This window comes from Magallana gigas, chromosome 5, assembly GCF_963853765.1.
Source record: "Magallana gigas chromosome 5, xbMagGiga1.1, whole genome shotgun sequence".
NCBI lineage: Eukaryota > Metazoa > Mollusca > Bivalvia > Ostreida > Ostreidae > Magallana > Magallana gigas.
Genome location: NC_088857.1, coordinates 27,265,078 through 27,292,269, shown reverse-complemented (window position 1 = coordinate 27,292,269; position 27,192 = coordinate 27,265,078). Strand labels below are relative to the sequence as shown.

At 32.2% G+C, this 27,192-nt stretch overlaps 2 protein-coding genes across 8 annotated transcripts in view; one reads left to right on the top strand and one right to left on the bottom strand.

The window, feature by feature from the left end:
* LOC105326339 (regulating synaptic membrane exocytosis protein 2) overlaps nt 1–7,472 on the top strand; it is a 42,951-nt gene extending 35,479 nt beyond the window's left edge. For 5 of the 6 annotated variants that reach the window (XM_011426314.4, XM_011426312.4, XM_020066405.3 and 2 more), the window contains 3 exons: nt 3,354–3,574; nt 3,798–3,937; nt 4,355–7,472. In XM_011426314.4, the coding sequence (XP_011424616.3) occupies nt 3,354–3,574; nt 3,798–3,937; nt 4,355–4,585 (592 nt within the window). In that variant the 3' untranslated portion in view covers nt 4,586–7,472. The remainder of the gene's footprint in view (nt 1–3,353; nt 3,575–3,797; nt 3,938–4,354) is intronic. The other variant, XM_011426313.4, reaches the window with a different exon arrangement.
* Nucleotides 7,473–15,230: 7,758 nt separating this feature from the next.
* On the bottom strand, nt 15,231–17,933 carry LOC109619081 (galactose-3-O-sulfotransferase 2). 2 transcript variants are annotated; one of them, XR_004598025.2, is made up of 3 exons: nt 17,873–17,933; nt 15,746–17,376; nt 15,231–15,528 (listed from the first exon to the last, which is right to left on the bottom strand). XR_004598025.2 is itself a non-coding variant. In XM_020068394.3 (2 exons), exons 1-2 carry the CDS (start codon nt 17,878–17,880, stop codon nt 16,281–16,283), a joined length of 1,104 nt encoding a protein of 367 aa, XP_019923953.3. In that variant the 5' UTR covers nt 17,881–17,933; the 3' UTR covers nt 15,231–16,280. The 2 variants fall into 2 exon arrangements, 1 of the variants encoding a protein (XP_019923953.3); XM_020068394.3 differs by having other exon boundaries at nt 15,231–17,376.
* Between the last annotated feature and the right edge of the window lie 9,259 nt (nt 17,934–27,192).

The window sequence follows — 27,192 nt, the reverse complement described above, 5'->3', positions numbered from 1 at the left end:
AGCAGCATTTTGAAGTCATTTTTTGGCTAATACAGAACTGTAAAGGATGTGTAGTGACCTTGAACTCAGATTCTAGGTCAAAGGTTAAGGTCAAAGCAGACCTGTATAAAATCTTTGTCATGACTGTGTTCTTTCTCCCCTTAGCCCAATCTGGCTCAAATTTTACCAAAAGAGTGCCTGTAGGCAAGGGTGTGCAGTGACCTTTAACCAATTTTGTAGGTAAAAAAATCACGGTCAATTCTTGTCCAGAAGATATTATATTATCTTTCCCCCTGACATTGTCTGTGTTTAACCTCATCCTTGGAGTAATTGTATGTTGAAGGATGTGCAATGACCTTGAACTTGATTTCTGTCAGAGGTTCAAGACAAAGCATAATCCTCTGGAAATGCTATTCAATCCTAATGACTTTTTAGCTCACCTGAGCTGAAAGCTCAAGTGAGCTATTCTGATCACATTTTGTCCGTCGTCCGTCTGTCCGTCTGTCCGTCTGTCTGTCTGTCTGTCCGTCTGTAAACTTTTTACATTTTGAACTTCTTCTCTAAAACCGCTTATCCAATTTCAACCAAATTTGGCACAAAGCATCCTTATGTGAGGGCGAATATAAATTGCAAAAATAAAAGTCCGATCTGTATTCAAAGCGGAGAAAACCTTGAAACTGTAGAAAAAGGGGGGTGCATTTTTAAAAATCTTCTTCTCAAGAACTACTGATTCTAATTCAACGTAGTTTAGCATAAATTATCCTTATGGGAAGGAAAATATAAATTGCAAAAATTAAGTGCTAATTCTGTGTCAAATTTGAGTTATTACGAAAATAATAATAAAGGAAATGGGTGTTTCAATCAGTTTAATAGCTTCGGGCTCGGCATCCGGTAATCCGGCTTCCGGTAAAATGGGTAGGCAAGACTTGGTCTGGGCAAAACAAAGATTGGCAGATATTAATCTGCCAATCTCATTAAAATATCAGGATATTTGATGGACTAGTATATTTGTATTCGCTGTAAATATTGCTGCAAAATAATGCGTATTTGGAATTGACGATTGTCGATCTGCCTTGGCTTTTATTTTGCCACGGCCCGGGTTTGCATACCCATTTTACCTAGACTCGTATTCCATACATCTAAAACGAGGTTCTTTGTTTAAAGCAGCCATGACATTATAAGAAAAAGGGTCGATCTGACTATGATGAATTTGCTTGTTGTGCAACAGTTCGCGTATGAAGGGAAATTTTTGAAACATGCAAAATATATCGTTGCCGATTTTGTGAAGTAAATTGAGGCTAAATATTTCAATGCGTTGACAGTTTTCACACATGACGTTGGTGTTAGCTTGTTCCGATTTTCGTTTCGTTTTCATTATTTCTGCTTGTAACCTGGGAACAATCGTCTGTATTATTTCGTGATTTTTACGTATCAAATCAAACAGAGACTTTGGTAAATCAAACAGTTAACTGTTTACCTGCGCAAATTAAGCAAAATCTGATGTATTAAAAAATAATGAAATACAATTCATTCTACCGGTAATTCGATCGGCATTATCTTTTGCGTAATGGTAGATTAATGCAATAGGTTTTGTTGCGATGCTCGGCATTTTCTCGAGTTTATTCAATTTAAATAAAGTTTGACATTGCTGACGGAAATATGTAGGTATATACATGTATCTATATGATTCATTTCGAAAAAATAAATTGTGTTCTTTATTTGTTATAGTGAATGTTTCTTGTGTTTAATTGTTTTCAATTTCTAATAACTAACCATATTTGAGTGTTAAGCTTCAAATTATAAGCAAGATACAGAGATTTGCTCACAATTCTATGTTTGTACACAGATCTTAAAAACTAAAGATTAAAAAAGTAAAAAATTTGTCAATATTTATTGAGAAAATTTTCAAAGTCTGTTCGTTCAGAAACCAACTTTAACATCTTATTGTATTGTAAACTTAACATTTTTTCGTCATTATTACTCCTACTGTACATGTGATCCTTCACTGTGTTTGTGTACATTTGTATAAACTGATTTTGAACCTCAAATACCAGTGAACTGGTATTGAGTGAATAAAAGAATATAAAATCTTAGGCCATTCTTTTTTTCCATTTTAAATGCTGAATAGGAAATACCAAGTTAAAAATCATAAGCTGAATGTAATAAACTCATGTGAACAAAATATGAATCAAACCTTGGCGAACTGTGAGCTCTGTATCTTGCTTATAATTCTACAATTGACGCTGAAATTTTGGTTGAACATTAAAAAATCTCTATGAATTAGAGTATGTTAAATACTTGTACAAACAAAATAAAATAATGATACTGTGAAATCATTAGATTTCGTGGTGGCTCATTTTTCGTGGAATTCTTGGGTACCTCTCATCCACGAAATAACATCCTTCACGAATTGATGAATTAGGGTAATAAAGTCATATTCCCTTTTGTAGATATATATGAAAACACGAAATTACGTCCCCACGAATCTGTAAAATTTAAGTCATCCACGAAAATTGGCCCCCACGAAATTTAATGATTCCACAGTATTCTGTATATATCTACTCTCCCTCTCTTTATACAATAAATAATGTGAAATCTACATCAATTTTGATAGTTTTTCAGACACGAGTAAATAAAAACGACATCTTTAAAACAGTTTCCATATTTCTGACACATTTCTGTTGCGGGGATAAAGTAATTATCGCTATTCCTAAGAATATCACAGCGGAAAATTATCCTGGTTTGTACGCGAAGTAAATAACAGTCATTTAATTGTAATGGAGAAGACAAATAAAATTTTTGAATGTTTTTAATTTGAGAAATTGAGCACATTGAGGTACAATTTTCTTCTTCACATCTATACATGTAGGGTTTTTAAAATAAAAAACAATAACTATTATTTTTTTTTAAAACAATAACTAGTAAGTACTGAGTAGTTGATGAAAAAAATGTAACTATATGCACTCATATATTTTGATCGCTTTACAAAGTGGGGGGGGGGGGGGGGGCAGAACGAAAATATAGGGATTTGGAAGTTAACAACTTAACAGTATACCTCTACCAAATGTTTAGTTTTATATCTTGCGTAGAATTTTCTTATTCTGGTAAAAAATAGTATTTCATGAAGGTACAATGTCAAAGATTACATGTATACAAAAAAAGTGTAAAATTCGAATACTTTACAATATTTATTTTTTGTTTTTCTACCGAGGGACCATATGGCACAATATCTTTTGAACGCCCATTGTTGCTCAGGTGAGCGATGTGGCCCCATGGGCCTCTTGTTTAAAATAAGAGCCCTTTTAGATGGGTAGATCATCTAATTTCTTAAAAAGAATGGCTATCTTGATTAAAGAATTTTACTTCCATTCCAGTCTGTGGCTGAATCCAGCAGGAATGAGACTTGGGCCGGAGGGACAGTTTGGGGACTTCATAGAAGGCCTGGGTCCAGCTCAGTTGGTTGGTCGACAGGTTCTGGGCTCCGCTTGCCTTGGGGAGATCCAGCTAAGTCTTTACGACAGGAAACACCATTTGGAAGTAGAGGTCATCAGAGCTCGTGGTCTCATTCCAAAAGCAGGTGCAAAAATTCTTCCAGGTTTGTATGATTCATTTGTAAACCCCTAATATAAATATTAAATAAGCCTGGAAATTTTGTAATGGAATCCACCTTTAATTACATGTATATGCTATTGCATGTACTTTTTATACATTTGAAAATATTCTTAATGTTAATTACAAAAAGCTTTTAATACAATGATTTTTCTCAACTTTTATGTCCTTATATTTGACAATCTTTTACAAATGCTTTCCTGTTTCAGCCCCCTATGTTAAGGTGTACTTGATTGATGGCAAACATTGCGTAGAAAAGCAGAAAACGACTGTAGCTAGACGAACCCTGGACCCCCTGTATCAGCAGCAGCTGGCTTTTACTGAGGACTACCGGGGGAAAATACTTCAGGTACTTTTATATATTGTTTGCAGATACTGAAATGCACTTCAGATGATAAGCAAATGATGGTACCTTTTTCACATGTATCTACATACTGGTAATAATCCAAACTTGTAAGTCAACCTCAAAAGTATATAATAAGACACCATTGAAAAAGGTTTAAATAATTTTATATTAAGTATTTGATAACTGAAATATTGTTGTTAAATGAACTTAACAGTTTGCTTGAATGAAGTTTTATAAAGATTATAAGGAATGACAATTCTTAATTATATACAAACTACTTAAAATTGGTTAAATTGTGATTTGGCTTTATCAGTAGCTGATTACAAACACAATCAGATTTAAATGAAATGAGAGAAAAAATAAACAACTAAAAAAAAACACTAAATGCACTGCTCATAAGCATGTTCTCAATTCTTCCAGGTTACTGTGTGGGGGGATTACGGTAGAATGGATCGTAAAGTGTTCATGGGTGTTGCACAGATTCTCCTAGATCACTTGGACCTCTCAAACATTGTGATTGGCTGGTACAAGTTATTTACCAGCTCCTCATTGGCTGGTCATCACTCCTCGTCATCGACGATTGGACATTCTCGCAAAGGCTCAACAACCTCTCTAGATAGTGGTTACAATAACAACAGCCCCAGAACGTAGCATTAGCTAGGATAAAGACCTTTATATTATGTCATTATTATGTGATTTATTCATGTTGATTTTTTTTTTTAAATATGTAGTTGAGTATGCAATTTCATGTTAATATATGAAGACTGTATGCTAGAAGTAAGGGCACAGAATTTCATGCATAAAGTGGCCTGCTGCATTAATAGTTGTAAGTCTTGATGGTATCTTGATATGAATGTAATCTTTAATCATTTATTCATATGCATGTTTTCATAAAGAGCATTTAAATTATTTGTTTGAAAAAATATAATTATATAATAATGTGGTTTTATTAATTTTCGAGGGTATCAATTTGCGAGGTTTCAATTAAAATGACAGTTTCAAGTATTTGTAAACTCGTGGCCAATGATCCTATCAATACAAAATGTTAATAGAAATTGCATTTCAATGAACATTTAATTTAGCGGATCAACTTAACAATGAAATTTGGTATTCAACGAAAATTGATGAAACCACAGTAGAACTCTTATTGGCAAAGAAAACGTTGTAATTTTTGGCCAATTAGATATAGCAAGCTCTCAAAAACAATGTGTTATTTGTTTAGAGATGTGGTTTTTTTAAATGTTCCAAAATTTTAGACCTTCAATGTCTGATAGCATGCATTGTGCAGGGTGTGTTTGTGAATATATTTAAAGAATATCTGATTGTGTAAAGTTTATGCATGTATCATGCAAATATGCAAAAATGATAATTGTTTAAGAACAATTGAAGAATGATTGGTATGTATAAAAATATCAGTATTGAAGTTACAGTATACAGGGAAATATTTGCCCCCATTTAATTTTTGCCCTTTCGCCCTCATTGTTAGCTGGTGAATTTAAGACTGGGGGAATTCAAATGGTTTTGATTATCTCTCTTTAAACACAACTGCTTCTGGGTGAATTCAAGACGGGGTGAAACTGTTTGCAAGTGTAGAAGGGCAAAAATTACACGGGGCAAAAATAACCCTGTATACAGTATACTAATACATGTATATGATTACAAAGATTCCCAGAGATATAAATTATTCATTAATAAATTTTAAATCAATTTACAGGATATACTTAAAGAGAAAAAACTATTAAGAAAATTACAAAAGAAGGAGTTTTTACTGAACATAAGATTGACACGTGAATTGGCTAACTGGATCTGTAAACATGCATGCTTCTTGTTTCTGACTTGTATTTGTACTGACATGTTTTTGTACTGACATGTTTTTGTACTGACATGTATCTGTACTTATACAATACCGGTAGTTAGACTTTGAACTCAGTCTGTTTAACATATATGTTACTGTTCTGAGTGTTGGAAAACTGTTGAAGTTAGAGATTAAAGCACAGAGTCAGTTATAGCTTGTTTTTTTTAATTATTATATTGAGATTTTTCCTGTGTTTTTTTGTGTATACATTTTTATGTGAGACATAGATGTATTTGTTACTTGCAATTATGCATAGGGTAAGTGTTGTTGTTGTTGTGATATTGAAATGTAGTTAAAAGTTATTTGTGATGCGAGTTGGTTTATTTTTTATTTGTTTTTGTTGATTTCTAGTCAAAAAAAATATATATTAAATGTGTTGGTCGAACTTTTTTAAGTTGACTTTTTTATATATTATGAATGATTTTTTCCCCTTGTTATTGAAACAAAAATCTGTGATCATTTTGTTTTTTTTCTCTTCAATTAAGATATATATACATTACATATGGATGATGTATGTTTCAATATATTTCTTATGATACATTTACATGTACATGTATGTTGCATATATGTAGAATAGGTGTGTGTAATTTAATTCCCCTGTAGACATTTTGGGTACAGAAAGTGATTTATGAGTCGTTGATATTTTGAAAACTGTTAGAGCATGATCGATGGTTGTGTGTAAGAGTGACAGTTAAACTAACATGACTGTATCTTTAGACCTTGAGATGCAGGTGTTGTGAAGGCCATGTTTATAATTGTGCTTTAGTGACTTTTAGTCGTATGAGCCCAATGATAAATATATATAGTTGATCAGGTCTGATCATAAGGGGATAAAACTTGTTCAACAAACATTTGTTATTCATCCCAGGGGTCCAATATCCCCACCCCTCTTCTTCCACCAGTCCTTAGAATATATTTATAACTTATACCAAAGGGTGTATTAAGTTCCAGCATTTTAGAATAAGGTGAACAAATATAGTGTATACAATATATGTCGAGAGATATACTTACAGACATAGTACTTCATTGAACTATTTAACTTAATATTTCCACCTTGGATATGACAGTTGGACACCTGAACCAAATGAGTGCAAAGTTACTCTGGTTTATAATTGCTTAGAACGTACATAGATGTTCCGCATATACTTTGGATTAGACCATGCATTGTCAAATGATGATGGTCATTTTTCCTTCATACATTTTGTCAGGTACATTAGTCAATCAGTTCCACGTCTCTTGCATTAGTTTTATACTTAAACTAATGAAGTTGTGTATTGATTGTATGAGAACATTTTTTTAACAGCTATGTATAACTTAGATTTTTCATACCACACCGACTTTTTTGCACTGGGGAGCCCATTCCTGTCTAATGTAGCACCCAATATCTCCACCAAAGCGTGCTTTATAATTTGATTATTAATAGTTCCTGAATACATGTATATATAAATTGAGTTTAGAAAGTTGAGAAAAAAATCATTTTGCTTAAAGAATTCTTTTAAAGAATTTCATATTAATATAGCTGAATTTGTAACCAGTAGTCTTCGCGACATTAATTTTGTATTGTATTCTGATTGAGTTGTCTTATCTTTGTTATTTCATGGTAAAGCACCATTTTGTTGAAATTAGGGAAGGAATCAACTTTACACTGTTACAATCAAATAAAGTCAATATGAAATCTCTAAATCTTTCCTATTTATTTTACAACAAAGCAACGTTGTCATGTTGTAAGTTTTGTATTTACTGCCACCTGGTTAATTCAAAATTTACATGACACAATGATCACAAAAATATTGCGAAAATATCCTTAGATACAGTATATTTTGGATTTAAAATGTTAATTACAGTGACTGCAGATTTGAATAAAGGTACTAAAGGTACTCGATTATATAACAGTTCATTTATTGGACTGCATCATCTCTCTCTCTCCCCTCCTCTCTCTCTCTCTCTCTCTCTCTCTCTCTCTCTCTCTCTCTCTCTCAACCCTACAGATAATCGAATTGCTAGTTATGTTAGTAAGTTAAAGTAGTGTGTTTGGGAGGGCTGCGAGGAGTTGTAGAACTTGTATATCAATCGTTGTAAAATAAATGCAATTTAGTTTTTATTTATGGAAGAATTGCACGCGCATTTGGAAGGGTTAAAACAGCAAAGGCATAAAAAGAAATCCTTCAGACAGGGAGAAGCTGTATAGACCAGTGGAGGATCCTCCCTATTTCTTTATCTCCTTGATAAGATGTCATGACCATGCACTAACAGAGTCTGTCGAGGAAGTTATGTGTTGTAGCTAGGACACATGACATGCAGGATACATGCAGCGCCAGCTTAACCATGCAATTATAGGAGTCACCATGCAATGGTTGAGGATTGTGCCCGTGATTAAAATTCAAATTCTTTTAAAGGATAAAGGAAGTGATCTGTCAATGACATAGATTATAGGCATGTAGATTCCACTTTTTCTGACAAAAAATATTTTTCATAAATGTACATGTAGAAATTTGAATTATCATGGATTTGTTTTTCATCTTTTAACAACAGTTTAGGCCAATTTTTGACAGAAACAAGCCAGTTCAAGAAATTTTTACATTTTTATTCTAAAATGTACAAGACAACTGCACATCTCCCTTAACAGGGGAAAAAATATAGCTGATTGTTGATTCGAACCAAGCAACACAGAAATGTTTATCCAGAGGTGTGCTCATCCACACGGCTATCTACGATATTGGAAATACATTGCAAGTCATGAAAATTAGGTATACATGTAAATCACATTTTATGAATTTCATTGTCACTGACTGATAAAAGATTACACCAACCAAGTGACCATTATCTTTCCCTCCCTCTGTCCGTCCGCGATCGCTTGTCCAGAGCATATCTTCTCTTCCCTTGGCCTAATCTGGCTCATACTTCACCCAAATATTTTCTTTTGGTAAAGGATATGTAGTGACCTTGAACCATGTTTCTATGTTTAAGGTCAAGGTCATAGCAGAATTATATATAAAATCCTTGTCAGGGGCATATCTTCTCTCCCCTTGGTCCAATCTGGCTCATAATTCACCCACATAGTGTCTATGGTTAAAGGGTATGCAATGACCTTGAACAAAGTTTGTAGGTCAAGGGTCATGGTCATATTGAACCATGCAAATATACTTCTTTAAGAGCAGTAATTTTATGCTCTCAACTTAGCCTTATTTGGCTCATACATGTACTTCACAAAAACAGAGCTTTTGAGTAAATGGTGTGTTGTGACCTTGAACCAATTTTTCAGGTCAGATGTGAAAATTATTGCAGAATTATATAAAATAATCCTTGTCCGGAGCATATTTTCTTCAATCTATCTTTGCTCTCATCCAGCTCATACTTCACCTAAATGGTGTCTTTGATCAAAGGGTACGCAGTGAACTTGAATGAAGTTTGTAAGTCAAAGTCATATTGAACCAAGCAAAAATACTTTTTTCAGAGCATACATACTTTCCACTTAACCCTATTTGGCTAATACTTTACTTAAACAGGGCTCTTTGGTTTATGGCATGCAGTGATTTTGAACCAGTGTGAAGTTCATAGCGTAACGATTTATAATAAGTTTTAGACCGTAGATTATTCTTATTTGCTTAATCTTGCTCAGATTGAACAAAAATGTCTGTATGTATGGGGTAATGAGATTCAATTAGCTGTTTTATGCCAGCTTTGTGGTCGCCCTTAAGTAATCAGTCTGCCCGTTCATTTGTCCATCCGTCCTTCCATACATCCATCCTTCTCTCCGTCTGTCCATCCGTGATCGCTTGTCCAGAGTATATCTTCTCTCCCCTTGGCCCAATCTAGCTCATACTTCATCCACAGAGTGCCTTTGAGTTAAGGATGTGCAGTGACCTTAAATCATGTTTCTAGGTCAAAGTTGAAGGTCATAGCAGAATTATATGAAAAATCCTTGTCAGGAGCCTATCTTCTCTCCCCTTGGTCCAATCTGGCTTAAACTTCACACACAGAATGCCTTTGGTCAAAGAGTGTGGCCAGCAGTCCGTAATGAAGGTTTCGACTGATCGATAAACTGGTTAGAACTGTCAGCTCCCGTTAGTTTCTTTAGATCTGTAAATCACAATCAGTTTTAAGAAATAGAGAAAATTCTCGGTAGATGTAAATATATAAAAATAATTGAGAAGAATACAAACAGCTATAAATGTAATTAAAAATGAAAAGAATATGTACCGATATGCAATAGAATGTTCTCAGGTTAAACTGTTTTAATAATACATACTGTATTTGTAGCATAATTCTCATATGTTATTTTAAAGGAACTGGGCTTTAATAAAAAAAAAATTTACAGTCTGTTAATTAACTGCAATATTTGATTAAAAGCTATTGCAAGACAGTTACGTCATTTTAAATAATTTGCTAATATGCAAACAATCATTAAACCATTAGCTGTACATGTATTATGATCATGTTCTTCATATAGTATTATCATGTCTTCATTTATTACAGTTAGTGAGTATGTAATATCAACCTAATACAATATCAAAGAGCCAAGGGTTGAAGTCATTGCCATCATCAACGTTGGATTCTATTTACTTGAATCTCTTTTTTCCGGTGTGTATTTGAATCTGACAGCACCATTGTTGTGTTGCAGTGATTTACATGTATTGTGTGCAACTTCAGTGTAAATAAACTTGAATGTGATTATCATCATCAACAGCCTGATTCCAGCCCTTTTTGGAGTGTTCGAATACAGCCTCTGAATTAGACTACAGTTGCCAGGGAAACATGATGAATTAACATCAACACTCATCGTTAACATCATCTTAAAAGATATTGATGCATCCACAACAATCAGAAGAATCAAACATAACTAGGGTTTCATGGAGAGTGATTTCCATCTTTAGGCAAGGAGAACATGACTGACAATGTTAGCACAAAGAGTTTGTGAATGGCAACTTAAAGAGGAACCTCAATGGAGCACCAACAATGGAGCAGGATAATCAAGCATGATTATGTTCATCTTTGATACAGAGGAACTCATCGAGGATATTAACACAAAGAGTTAGAGGAGGACAAACATAAAGGGAGGGCAACAATGGACTATGTTGAGCTAACAATGGGATGATTATTTAAACAAAAAATACCTTCTTTGGTGATTCATGCGGGATATGAAGGTGGCGACATTGCAGAAAGCGGGTTAAGTAACTTTTTTTCTACAGTGATCGCTACCTTCATAACCCAAATGAATCATCAAAGAAAGCTTTGCATTGTTTATATTTACATTTATCTTTTAACAAATTTATGAATTGGTCGTAAAAAGTAACTTAGATTTACTAAAATGTTGACAAAATCAATGACTTGAATGTGTACTTTTGCCCTCAGAAACATTTGTGATTTTAAATTCTTATTCAAGGGCAATAAACAGTTTGATGAAAAGTTAATAAAGATAATTTTTTGTAATTATATGTATCACTTTTTAATACCTAAATGATAATTTTTCTGTATCTATATGTATAACTTTTTTGTACCTAAATGATAACTTTTCTGTAACTTAAATTTGTAACTTTTTTTGTGCCTAAGTGATAATTTTAATATAACTTTTTAATAACCTTTTTCATACCTTTTTTATTCCCATACTTTTATTTTTATGGAAAAAAATAAATTGTCAATAGTATGGAAACTGCAGGATGACCCAATTCCATTTTGGGTAAGTCTGATAAACGAACAACCTTCACACGCTTGTGTTTGTTAAAATTTTAAGATAAAGTCTTAGACTGGAATTGAAATTTGTTGATCGTTTTATTCGTATAAGAATTACATAACATACTCGAGGATATGGCTTCTGATTGAAGGGCAGTTCAGTATGGTGTTTTGGTGCATGTATGATGAAGACAAAATTGTTAACATAGGCAAATCAGCATTTTCTGCCAATTAAAAGTAAAAGTAATACATGTATATTAATTTTATAGATTATATATATGTTGTAATCTCTTTTAATAAAATACATTTCTTAATTTAATTAAGCTAGAATAAAACCAATGTATCGTTAATTTATATAATATATTGCAGAAAAAATCATAACAAAGTCCAGCAGACTGTACAAGAGATTGAAGATCATACCATTTAATAATAACAAATGAAATAAAGTAAGTCATTATGTGTGTATGGAAATTAAATATTTATAATACACAGTACATAACTGGTCTTATTTTATTATGAATGTTTTACAAAATGCAAGGAAACTAAAGGCAGAATAATAAATATACTACTGTAACATCTATAAAAAGTTTTAAAAAATTGATCATGATTTAATTTAATTGCCTGTTTTTGATTTGAAACGCAAGTCAAATTATAAAGAACAGTTTTATCTAGGTATTGGCCACATGCATTATTAAACATGGGTGAGTTATTCCTGTTTTATGAAAAGCTATATCACATGTGAGTTTAGAGTTATTTACAGCTAAGTAGTAATCACTATAAGGTAATATTTTCTACACTTTAGAAAGGATCGAGAATCTAGATACAGATCGAGTTGTATGCTGATCCATTATTTTATTTGATTATTACAAGCTATCAGACTATTCTTGAAGAGGTAGAGAATTAAGCGATGTTTTGTAATGTACTTTTTAGCTCACCTGAGCTGAAAGCTCAAGTGAACTATTCTAACCACATTTTGTCTGTCGTCCGTCTGTCCGTCCGTCCTGTCTGTAAACTTTTCACATTTTCAACATCTTCTCAAGATCAACTGGGCCAATTTCAACCAAACTCGGCACAAAGCATCCTTAGGCTAAGGGGATTCAAAGTTGTGAGATAATTAGAAGTTTTTGAGAATTTTCGAGAATTATTCAAAAATCTTCTTCTCAAGAACCATAAGGCAAGGAGAGCTGAAACATGTGTGGAGGCATCCTCATGTATAGCAGATTTAAAGTTGTGAAAATAGCATGACCCCCGGGGTAGGATGGGGCCACAATGGGGGGGGGGTCGAATTTATACATAGGAATATATAGAGTAAATCTTTAAAAATCTTCTTCTCAGAAACCGTTCGGCCAGAAAAGCTGAAACTTATGTGGAAGCATCCTCAGGTAGTGTAGATTCAAAGTTCAAAGTTATGAAAATCATGACCCCCCAATGGTAGGGTGGGGCCACAATGGGTGTCGAATTTTTACATAGGAATATATTATAATAGAGTATATCTTTAAAATCTTCTTCTCAAGAACCATTTGGCCAAGAAAGTTGAAACTTATGTCGATAAAAGCACTTAAAAGTATACTTTTTTGACTAGATTTGGAACGACCAAATGCATAGATTTAAATTTAGTCGAAAAAAGTATACTTTTAAAGTGATTTTATTGTACTTTTTTCATATATAAAATGTACTTATTTTTGGAATAGGTAGTTAAACTGAGGCGATACATTACCTTTGTAGGCTTATTGGAGATAATGTGAATCAAACTTCAGGATTTAAGATGCTCTTGTGTTTAAATGTATTTTATTTGCTTAAAATGTAGAAAAAATTTAAAATTGTACAGACCTTTCTAGGAGTGTGGTGATGATTGATATATACATGTAATCGATGATCAGTTGGAAAGGTTGTCGTTATGCGAATGTTTACATAGGAATATATAGAGTAAATCTTCACAAAGTCTTCTTCTCAGAATCTAATCAGCAAGGAAAGTTGATTTGTTTGATATGGTTGTTTACCAGTTTTATTGTACGGCTGTGGAATTTTGGGTTTTGAAAATCTAGATATTATTGAACGTGTACATTACTGAAACTTTTGTGGAAGCATCCTCAGGTAAAGTAGATTCAAAGTTGTTTAAATTGTAACCCCTGATGTAGGATGGGCCACAAAAGGAAGCGGGGGGGGGGGGGGGGGGGGGGTCGTCACATTTTCACATGGGAATATAAGAGTAATTCTTAAAAAATCTTCTCAGAAACCAATTGGCCAAAGAAGCTGAAACTTGTGTGGAAGCATCCTCAGGTAGTATAGATTTAAGTTTGTTCAAATCATGATCCCCAGGGTAAGATGGGGTCAATTATGTGGGGGGGGGGGGGGGGGAGACAAAAATTTACACAGGAATATATTGGGAAAAATCTTTAAAAATCTTCTAAAACCCCTCGCCTAGAAAAGCTGTAACTTTAGTGAAAGCAACCTCAGATAATGTAGATTAAAATTCTTTAAAGGGATTTGGACACGATTTGACATCAAATTCTTATTTTTTATGTATAAAATGGTTTAGAGGTGCAATTTGAATAGTTGAGTAAAGTTTGAATGATAGAAGTCAAGTAATTAGAGATATACAGAGGTAAAAATTCATTGTTATGTGAACAAAGCTCGAGTCATTATTTGTTTACAAATAATGTAAAATAAAGAATTACCATTTCTTTGATACAATGACTCGAGGTAAACAAGATGAACTGATCAATCTGTTCATAAATAATGTTATCAACAGAAAAACCAACATTTGATTGAAAATTTTACCAATAAAACACATATGTAAATAATAACAATACTTAAGCTTTGTTTACAAAGAATTTTAAACTAGGTCTGTATCTTGCTTGTAACTCAAGATTTGACGTTCAAATTTTGAGGAGGCATTAAAATACCCATATGAACATATCTAAACATTAAACACTGAAAAACAAAATTTTTAAATTTCGAGCTCAAATTGGGTCTAAGTCCCTTTAAAATCAAAACCTTGAGGAGTAGGGGGAGGCACATTGAGGATCCAATTTTACAAAAACTGAAAAGTTTATACTATATGGTCTTACTTATATTCAATATTTTGACATATTTTTGAAATTGTTTAGACTTTAGCCCCTGGACGATTCTTGAACCTCACAATTGTTTCAGAGGTTGATGTAGGTTTATATTCCATATATTAGCAATTATTTCGGATCTCTTTGAGAACTGCAATGCTCAACATCTGATATCTATAAAATCACCCTGTTGGAAAAGGGACTTGATTATAAACATAAGGATATCCAGCGGGAAACTTGATTTAAATTTATGCAGGATCTACATGTATTATACTACATTGTCCAGATATATGTATTATGTCCCCATTAAGCCATTAAGCTAATTTATTTACATTATCCGGAAATTTAATGTAGCAAAAATCACAACCAACATGTGCGCAATATAGGTTGTTTTCGCTCTCAGTTTCATCAATATTTATAAAAAGGCATTATATATACTTTCTGAATACAAATTGAAATAGTGAGTAATTGCTTTGTTTTTTGAATAATTAATTATTTTGAAATACTTGATACCACTCAACATTTTTCTCAATTAACCCAATTTTATGTTACAACAAAACAATTCGTGATTTTTTATCGCGAAGAAAAATGTCTTTGTTGACGTAAAAATTCATGTCGTTCCTTTACTTTTTATGTTCATAACATACACTTTTAACATGAAAAAAAAACAACCCCATAAGTTTTTGAAGATTGTTTTTATTGCAATACACAGAAAAAAGTAAGAAGCGCACTATCAGTCAACTGAGCCACTGGTTTGCAAAGACTAGTGGAAAGGAGACACTCCGCACAGCTGTCAAAATTGATGTGAAAGGTCACACCAGGAAAAAATATGATTTATTATAATTTTATTCCTCTAATATTGATCAATGAGGAAAGTGTCGGATAAAGCAAAGGAAAAAGCTGTTACATGTATAACTGATTATCCATATTTTTGCTAACGCCATTTTATTAGTTAATTGCCACAAGGAGAAGATGCATTTCCACCATCGAAATCCATATTTCCTTTGAATCTGTCAAGCGAATAAATAGATTAAGATTAGTGTGTAATTGAAGATTATTCAGTGCATAGAAATAATGATACATAAGCAGATATTGCCAAAAGCGTGTCATGTGAGTGACATTACAAAGTAAAGATGAAAATCGAAATAAGTAAAATGATATTACTATTAAACGCAGCATTTTTCAGTACTTTTATTTCTATCAATAGCTTAGTATCTGTTTGGTTACCTAAGAAAGTCATTGATAATGATATCCAAGCCAGGAGTTTCACAAGGTGACATCTGTTAAAATGACATTTTTAATAAAATGTATTCTTTATGAAAAAAATTACTGACAGTTTATGAATATTTGTTTTCTTCTGCTTTGACTAAAGTATGTTGACATACTCAATTCTGCACTATGTTTTGATAATGTTTGCTTGTACACCTTAATTGGTGTGTATTTTATATGGGCTTCCTAAACATTAAAAGAGTGTAGTCAACTGGTATCTACATATTCAGTTGTATGCATGTTTGATTTTATTTTTGCTGCCTTTACAATATTCATGTTCATGCTTGTTATACGAATCACAAGCACCTGCCGTTACCAGCTTTTCTCGTAATTTAAAATTGTACCCCTTCCTAATCTGATAGGCGGTATGTGTGTATATATTAACACGAGATGACTTAAATGTTGTCAGATGCCTTTGCTTTGGTGTAGTTAATTTGCAAGGGCTTGATGTCTCAAAAATATTAATATTGTACTGATTATGCCTTTGCGTATTTCATTTATACTGTATTGGCAATATCATGTCTACATAGTCATTTTCGTGTCGCAGCATGTCATCACAGTCCTTCCTGGATACACGAAACGACTCACTCCACGTAGAGTTCTGTACAAAAATATACGGGCCGGAATCGGTTAAACAAAAGTTCTCCACGGTTCTTCTCAGTGACTTGAAATAAGAAATTTCTCTAAATATATCCTGTCCAAAGATACTTATTTGCCGCCACAGTCTTTCAAAGAAAAATTCATACAGAGCATAGTCAAGCTTTGCATATTGACGATACAATTGTCTTTTCTCTAATTCGGTATGATCTAGTGTTTGCACCACGTTGTTCTTGTTTAGTGTCAAAAATATGACATCCTTGACCTTCCAGTTTAATATTCTTCGTAAAAGAACAATTGACTCTTCCATGTATTCGTTCACGAGGACCACATCAAATTCTTCATCTAGTTTCTTTAAATACTCCTGGGTTTTATGTGAGTTAAAGTCTCTAAACAGAGATTCAGGAAAATCAAACTCAAAAGCCATCCTGTTATTTGTAAATGACCCTCTCACGTCTTGGTTCTTGTACAAATGGGGATTTTTTAGGAAGGTACTAACATTTTGACCGTCTCCAAGAACATGTTTGAAATAGCGAAGTGTAGAATCAAACTGTAAAAAAGGTTCACGAACAATTGCAACATATTTCGTATCATTTGGCAAAATTTTATCAAGAGCAGTTCTGTTGTATATAACATGAAAGCACAACATTTCGAAATGTCTGTCTTTGGGGGGAGGGATGATATTATATCCAGGAACTGCAGTGTCTGTATAACTGATTACGTTACGGTATCCGGAACTGTTGTTTGGTACAACGAACGTTAAATCCCGGTCTATTCCGTACCGCAGAAAAACGTTTTGCACAGTTGAACTTCCGGTTTTATGAACTTTGAGATAAAATATGTGATGAACTTGTTTTTGATTGTTCGGTATGCCAGCAACACGTAATGCCTTGGTCCTTTGGTTGGTATTTGAATCGTATTTCCCAAATAATTTTATGTTGTTAACCCATACTAGCAAAGTAGCAATCACCAGGCTTGCGGAAAAAATGTACCTGCAGCCAAAAAAAACCCCATAGACCTTGTAAAAAATAATTGCTTCTAATCATTGGAATTAATACTTAAGCATATTCTAAAAAAGAATTTAATTTTTTTTTGTACAAACATTATTATAATTCCTTTTCGTAGTCAGTAAGCCCTCTGTATAATAAGATTTACGCTTTACAAATGAAATTATGTCTCAACGAACAATTCGGTTTTGGTTTCTACGAAAATTAAACCGACGCGATTTAAAATCATTCCTCAACACCGTAAATCAAATAGTCCTTGACAGAAAAAAATACGTACGATGTATATATATCTATAGTAGTCATGTTATATATTTCATTTGTTAAAATAAATTATATCAGAGGTGTCCTTCCTAATATAATTTATTTTAACAAATAAAATATACATCATGGCTACTTCTGGCTTCTTTCATTTGTTAAAATAAATTTTACTGAAAACGAGAGTAGCTACAAAAGTTCGAATTCAATTTGTTTGAAGATTTACCTTTTCATACTGTCTCGCAGCCTGTTCACTCTACTTGATATTCCTGCCCATCTCCCGTAAAACTGCTGCGAACAGCTTTATATAATATTGTCCGATTTCGACCAACCAAGCTAAAATCGGCGGCTTTTATTGATAATAAAATGAGATATTGATTTGATACCGACTTAGTGAAATTAAATTAGTTTATCTAATTAAGGGAGTAGATTTTTGTACGACCATGTACTCTTGATCCATTCAATTACAATTTCTGATTCAGTTTCAGTTTTAACTGCTAAACAAAACCTCCTATATTTTCTCATAAAGTTTTACATCATATTTTAGTAATTCAATGTTTGGTCGTCCTAAAAAATAACAAATGGATTTAAAAATACTAAGAAGTTGCCTTTAAATTAAATACTAGCAGACTGAAGTTTTATCAACACAGAATCAGTAATCAATTTCTATAAACTTCCTTGACTCCTCCCCCCCCCCCCCCCCCATTCCACTTAGGTATATTAAAACTTTGAAGAATGCTTATAATCATAGTAACACATTCCGACATGCTTATATTGGATTGTCAATTTATATATCAATAATCAATTGTCTTAAGAAATAATGGAAAATATACATGTACATTGTCCCAGAGGCAAAACTCATCTATTAATTATGATGATACTTTCTAAGATTTTACATTTGATCACTTTTTCATTATTTACTTTTTTTTAATTTTTTTGGTCATAATTATTCCACTGTGTTATGCAACATAACTGAAATTGTAAATACATGTTTTGCTTGCATGACGAGCGTACGTAGTATTTTGACTCATGCACGTATTTTCTTTTATGTAATATTGTTGATCTGGCTAAGACTGAAGAAAAACATAAACATGGTTACGTGTGTATACTGCCATTTATTAGTCCCCTACCGGTATTCACCGGAGGGGACTATAGCTTTCCTCTGTGTCCGTCCGTCCGTCTGTCCGTCCGTCCGTCCATCTGTCTGTCCCACTTCAGTTTTCCTTACTTTTTTTTCTTTATGCGTTTGAGGAATAATATGAAATTTGACTTCAAAGATGATGGGGGGGGGGGGGGGTTGGGGGGTTGATTGCAGTTCATCACGTGACTAAACTCTGCACTCTGATTGGCTGATGTAGACAATTGAGGACGATCAGCTGAATACAATGTACTCAAAATACCCAAGAATTATTTTTGGTACTGGCATAAATATAACATATCACAGTTTGCTATTATTTATAATAATGCTGTATGCGGAGTAAAGCACTGTTGGTCAACTGCATCCCTTTATGTTAAATATTCTCTATAATTTATCTCCTCAAATAATAACTATTGCAATTCTAATTCCTTTGCAAATGTGTTCCGTTAATGTTCGAAGGGGTATTTTACGTGCCAACGGAGCATCGTCCTTTCAGTTGTCCATAAAAATAGATAATCAACCGAGTATTTCTGACATTGTCCGAATTGATTATATAAAATAAGGCAAGGTTATATAGCTTTCTTGCATTTCCCCTTGAATGATGGATGCGATCGTCATTGTGCAAAATCCTTTTATACTGCAGCATGAAAATGTATAAACGTAATGATTTACATCGTAATATATATTGATTGTCAATAAAAACTACCATTTAAGTCATACATATGTTGCATATACATTGAACTAACCTTCTGATGTAGAAAATATTGATAATTCCATAAAAGAAGACCATTTCTATGCTTCTATTGGACTGAGTATTAAAACATCTTTTTCAATGGCCCAATATTGATACCGTCTTTTTTTTTCTCTCCAAAATACATCTGTGCCTTTTATAGATATTTCTATTAAAGTCTTTTAAATCTTTGTAGTTTAAAAAAGGTAAAATGTCCAAACTTAGATTATCTCGTATAAATTTGGTAGCAAATGAATTTAAATATTTTAGCTTTCAGATTTGAGACGCATTTGTTATTTTATATCAGAAATCTATTTTCATCAAGTATATATAATGCCCAAAGATATGGCTACACAAACAATTATTTTAGCAGAAAAATTATCACAGAGCACCGAAATATAAGGATATGTGGTATGTGGCAACACACTTTGAAAAAAATTTCAAAGTGCGTTATGAAGGTACATCAACATTTTTAAGTATCGACACTCTTAGCGCACTTTGAAAAATAGTTTTATACCACAAATTCTGGATTTGAATTTCTAATTTGTTGATAGTATTATATGAATAGTGCCTGTTTGGAAGGGTAACAGTTGAAATCGACACCCCAAGAAAACCATTGTCAACCGACGCGAAGCGGAGGTTGACAGTCGTTTTCTCGGGATGTCAATTTCAACTGTTATCCTCCAAACAGGCACTATTTATTTTATTAAACTGAATGTCTTAATTTTAGAGAAATTATTACTGCTTTGATATAGAAATGACGTGAATTCCACGGCGAACCGTACGCGCATAATTTACGCGCATGTAACAATTTGTTGTGTTACCAGTTGCCAAGTGTGTTGCTAACACTGAGGGTAATAGAACGGATTATCAACTGCGTATAAACCAATCAGATTTCAGTATTTAACATAAAAGATGATTTGTTAACACTCGTGAATCTAATTTACCGTATTTAGAGCGGGGATGGGGGTGGGGGTAGGGGTTAAGAAAATACCAGTGCATCATTTAATTGATTACAAGAAGAAGGTCCCCTGCCCTTCATTTTTCATTCCAAAACATTGATCTTTAGCAACTTTGGGTAAACATTTAAGATCGGAAAAAGAAATAAGCACTGTATAAGTATAAGTACATGCAGTGTTATTGCAAAAAACGAGCTGTGCGAACAATAAATTCTCCATTGATATGTCAAAGAATCTTTATGTTTCAACAGTAACCCTCTTTTCGTATTCTAATCAAATAAATCACTTCAATAAAAGAATATCAACATTAACGAACATTAAATCATTATAAACTTAAAAACAAGCATTAGGATGTTAGTATTTTCTAATAGATTTGATTGTTTTTGATAAACAGAAGTAAAATATCCTTTTTTCAGATCATATTTGCAATAAGCCAGCAGTTGAAATATATTATACATTGATCTCCATTTATATATATATATATATATATATATATATATATATATATATATATATATATATATATATATATATATATATATATATGTGTGTGTGTGTGTGTGTGTGTTAAATATATATATATATATATATATATATATATATATATATATATATATATATATATATATATATATATATATATTTATATATATATATATATATATATATATATATATATATTACAATGGAAAGTAATTAATTAAATTACAATTACTTGCTTAAATTCTTCAATTAAATTACCATTACCATTACAAGAGTTTTCAAATGTAATTAATTAAATTATAATTACTTTGCAGAAGTAATTAATTAAATTACAAATCACATTTTCATCAAAATTTACTAAAACCATGATTTATCTACAACACATAAACATTTCAGGAGATGTCTATAAAATGAATAAACATTTCCTCATAATCAAAAAAAAATTCACGGTTTGAGAATTTGCTAACTACTCTGGTAAGTTACAATTTTTGGAAAGAAAAAATGTAAATTTGGTTTAATTGTTTATTTCAATATGCAGGTACTGGTAGTCACAATATGGAGGTGTCCCATAGCACCTTGATATTCAATAAACATTTAAAAGTCATATACCCTAACCTACACCTATCATGTCAACTAAAATATTTTCTGCATGCAAAACTATTAAATGAAAACTTTCTCCTTTGCATTTTTACACATTTTTTTTCTTTGTAAATACAATGCCAAAGTACAGGTTTATCTCAGGTACAGGGCAGACTATAATTGTTATCAAAACACAATTCACACCTGTTGTTCTCTACCTAATTATCAAAATGTTAGCAATAAGGGAACACACCCTGTGGACATGTTAGGCACCAAAAACTTAACACCCATTTGAAGCCATGCATTTTAGCTCTGTGTATTTAAGGCTATCAATTACAAAGCATGACTTGATAGTTTATATAATTTTGATAACACTGATTTTGTTTGTAAATCAAACAGTGATGTTATAAGCTAACTCAATCACAATTGACACACTTATTATTCTAATAAGAAGGAAAATAAGTTTTTTTTAAGCAAAAAGGGATGACACCAATCATCAAATACATGTACTTAATTTAATTTGGGAAACTTATCATTAAATACTGAATCACTGAAAAAATCCATTTTGAAAAATATTTGGTATGATATATATAATAATAGTTCAATGCTTTTTAACTACTCTTCGAACTTGACCTCGTACCATTGTTAGTGTGGGGAAAAATGGGTAGTGGACAGCTTGATATCTATATGTACATCAGTGTGTAATTGAAAGTAATTGAAAAGTAATTGGAATTACATGCCTTTTTTGAAAGTAATTAATTAAATTACCATTACATGTAATTGAAAATTTGGCCAATTACACATTACTTTCAATTACATCAAAATTTGTAATTAATTACTCTCAATTACCATTACAAATTACCATTACCCCATCCCTGGATAAGAGGTAAAGTTGCTGCATACTCAAAAAAAAAAGGAAAATGCAGTTGCTAAGCAATGAAGTTAATGTCATATTTTTGGATAATTCAAAACTCCCGAATTTTTTTTTCTGTGTAAATTGTCGATATTGTCTTATAAGAAAGAAAATAATTCTCATCTAGAAATTGTTTATCAAGTTAGCTGAGAATGCAATGAGTTCTTTTTTAAATATATCACATTAAGCTAAATAAGGATAAAACAATCATTTATTGTATATAAAACTATCAACTACATGTACTTTCACTAAACCATGAAATTTTTTTTAAGCGCGTTAATGTTGACGATATCAACGCACTTTGAAAAAAAAATTTCAAAGTGCGTTGACTTGGTCCCAAAATTAAAGCACTTTAAATTTTTTTTTAAGGTGCGTAATTTTTCAAAGTGCGTTGTAAAAGTGGTAGCATAAGAGAAGGCTTGCGTACATGGGCAATGCCTGCTGCCCAATTTATTTATGTATATGTAAATAATAAAATATGTTCAAATAAACAAAAACAAATGAAGCATAATAAAAAAAGTTTTTTCCTAATCCGAGCTCGAGCTTCCTCTAGCGCCTTACAGCAAACCATGGGTATTTTATGACACCAACTGGTGTTGTTTATATTTAGCCACCTGTTATTTGTAATACTACGTAGTCGGTCCACAAGAAGCTGGATTTTCATTCTAGAAGACTAATTCACATGCTCCTTAATGCTTATTGCTACATACCTCTATTTCAACATGAAAATCTAAATTTATTGTGTGGCAGCGCACAATTGAAATTTTTGTCAAAGTGCGTTTAATTTTGGACAAAATCAATTTCAACGCACTTTGAAAATATTTTTCAAAGTCCGTTAAAGTTTGGACCAAGTTAACCCACTTTGAAATTTTTTTCTGAAGATACATCAACATTTTTTAGTATCAAAACACTTAACGCACTTTGAAAAAAAATATGTATAAATCACAAATTCTGAAATTAAATTCCTAATTTGTTGATATTTTGATAATTTGTTAACACTACTGAATCTAATTTACCGTCTTTAAAAACGGGGATATGGGTGGGGGTGTGGGTTAACCAAAGACACAGGTCAATTACCAGTACTTCATTTCATTGATTACAGGATTTTTTCCTTCCAAAACATATATGATATTTAGCAACTTAGAGTAAATGTATAAAATTGGAAAAAGAAATAATTAAGTACAGTGATACTGAAAAAAAAAACCCGAGCTGGTCAACCAATAATTTCTCCAATGATATGTTACAGGATCTATATAAGTGTTTCAACATAGACTCTCTTTTCAAATTCCTATCAAATAAATCACTTCATTATTAAATAAAATACATGTACATTGACAAACATTCAATTATTATAAACTTAAAAAATAATCATTAGGGTGTGAGTTTTTTTCCTCTCGCACTGATCCTCTAAAAGATCATACTATTTTTGATAACCATAATTAATGCATCCTTTTTTCACATCATGTTTGTATACAAGACCATGCAATTAGATAATTTTCGTTTCTGGCACAGCACAATGTACCAGATTATTAGCGAGTTTGCCGCATACACAATAAAAGAAAAATTCAGTTGATAAGCATTGCAGTTTATGTCATATTTGGATAATTCAAATCTCCCGAGTCTTGAATTGTCAAACTACGTAAAAAATTCTAATCGAGAAACTGTTTATCGAGTTAGCTGAGAATGCAGTGGGTTCTTTCTAAAATATATCTCATTAAGCTACACAAGGTTAAAACAATTATCTATTGTATCTAAATATTATATATTATTTCGACTAAACCCTGAACAATTTTTTTCAGAGTGCGTTAATATCGATGATATTGACTTGGTTCCAAAATTAAAATTAAAATCAAAAAAAATTCAAAGTACGTAATTTTTCAAAGTGCGTTGTAACATCCCCTCCCTGTTTACTTGGGTAACAGTTATATCAGTTTAACTAGTTGAGAAAGATGCGTCGGTTGCTTTTCAATCGAGGCATCCAGATCGCATTCTAACTCAATACTTAAGATTCCTTATCATATGCAAGTACTTAATTTCGCGATAAAACGGTTTCGCATCTAATCGCAAGAATAAAAAATCGTGAAAACCAAATTATCATAATTCAAAAAAGTTTACATGTGTCCAAAAAATAAAAGTAATATTTTAATATCCGCTTCTTGTGGAATTTACAGTACGTGCTCTAAATTTGGAAGAAAAAAGACGACCTAGAAAAAAGGCTCAATTTACAAATTACATTCGTTTGTAATTAAAATTGCTGAAATATCCGAAGGCCTAAGACTTGCATACAGAGGGTTGCCTCAGTCGACATTCACATCGCACACACATGTACAAATACTATGACTGAGTGTTTCACCTTTTTTATATTTAAGGCGTCCATTGGAACCCCATCCAAAAGAATAGGAGGTAATAAATCCAAGTAACAACAGATACTAAGTATCGGAAAAACAATCGACTGCTACTCTATCGATTCGTGTGTGTACCTCATTAGCAGGTGGTGAACAACTGAAAATATTTTAATGTACGACCAAACATGTTAGAGGATATGTATATTGCAAAGCATCTTATGCTGGTTGTTTGGTAGAATTAAACAGGTTGCCATTTTGGTCTAAAATCTGATTCTCAAGTATCAAATATTGGAATCACTTGATAACTTCTAATTCTTTGGCATTTGAATTATATCAAGGAACAATCAATTCCAATTCCTGGACAAAGAAAATTTATGGCATCCTAGATATTTTGGAATTCTCAAACATTAGTAATTATAAAAGCACAATTCAACACTCTTTACCAAACGTAGAGCAAAGAATCATTGACCATTGTATCCAAAAATTATATATGAGAAAAAGAAGCTCTATGTTCTGGAGAGATCTTCTATTAGTAGAATAAGATTAAGTTCACATGTATTAACTTGCAATAGAAAGTGGTTAATGAAATGCCACATTCAGGAACGAAAGATATTGTAATGCTTGTAATTGCAATTGCAATTGAAGATGAAACTTATTTTCTTTTTCAATGTAAAGCCTATTCTCATCTAAGGAATAATTATTTTAGTAATTGTTTTAATACAATTAAAATAAATATTGCCAATAACTTGGACAAAGAAAGATACATTTTATATTTATGTTTAAATAGTTATATACATACTATTTAAAAAATACTGTTAAATTCATTAATGACTGCCTTGAACACAGATGTCAATTATTCTAAAGAAACCTGATCTATATACTAGCAGTTATATATAAACTGTACATGCAGTTATTGTAAACATACAATGATGTTCCTGTATATTGATTTGACCATGCTCCGACCGAAATTATCACCTCATAATATTCAAAGAGTGATTCCTTAATACCTATATTTATATTATTTCCAAGTTTACATGTTAAAACAACATTATTTTAAAACCTTTATTTTATGTAGCACGTGCTATGTATTACTATGTGGCGCAGCCAATACCGTTTCTCGGTTATGCTATAGGACACGCCCATTTTGTGTCACTCATGTTTTATGTTAAAAATTGATCCGTAAAGTTATCACAAAGACAGTTGAAAATGTAAATATAAATGTTATATACATAAGACAGTGTATTTTATTTTAGGCAAAAGTTCTCTACAGTTTTAGTCAGAAATTTAAAATAAGAAATGATCATGTGCCGAAACCATTTTTGTACGACGAATTATATCAAACCGACAAAAAAATTTGAAAGTTTTCAAACAAGAGAATATAAATATGATGCCTTTTCAATTGTTTCAATACTTCTAACACATTATAACTATCAGGGAGCATCATCGTTGGGTTTTCTTTAAGACCCCATCACAGCGGGAATTTCGCCATGGTTTGTGGCCATTTGTACAATAGAGTAATGTATCTCGTAATGCATCTCGTATCACCGGTGTGAGATCGGTTTGTCCAATGAGAGACGGCAGTGTGAGATTTTTCTGTCTTACACTCTGTATTACTACGCCGCTTTAGAATGTAAACAAACGTTGTCTGCTGCAGGGAAACGTTAAAATATGGATTGAGATTGTTTTGCTTATTTAATTACAAGTTACCAAAAAGCTGTCATGTGCTCTCATTTTATATTGCCACTATTTATAGCACGCGGAGGGACAAACCGAGAGTAATCCTTTGAAATAACAGAAAGTTGTCAGACATCGTTTTTTAATGTAAGTGTGTTATTGAAGATTAATTAGTGCATAGAAATAATTTTACATAAACAGATATTGCCAAAAGCGTGTCATGTGTGTGTGACATTACAATGAAAAGATGAAAATCGATCGAAATAAGTAAGACGACATTACTATTTAACTCGACATTTTTCAGTACTTCTAATTCAACCAATAGCTTAGAATCTGCTTGGTTACCTAAGAAAGTCATTGATATCCAAGCCAGGAGTTTCACAAGATGACATCTGTTAAAATGACATTCTTAATGAAAAGAATTCTTTATGAAAATAATAACTGACAATTTAGGAATATGTTTTTGTTCTGCTTTGACTGAGGTATGTTGACATACTCAGTTCTGCACTTTTTGATAATGTAAGCTTGTGCACCTTAATTGGGGTGTATTTTATATGGGCTTCCTAAACATTATAGTCTGTCCCAAGTTATTTCTTCTATTACGTTTTACCTGTGAAAGAAGTACAGTTGAAATTGACAAAATGGAAAATATCCAAGATATCTTCTTTGACAAATTATCCCTTTTCACTCATAAAATTAAAAGGAACGAAAACAAATCAAATTGC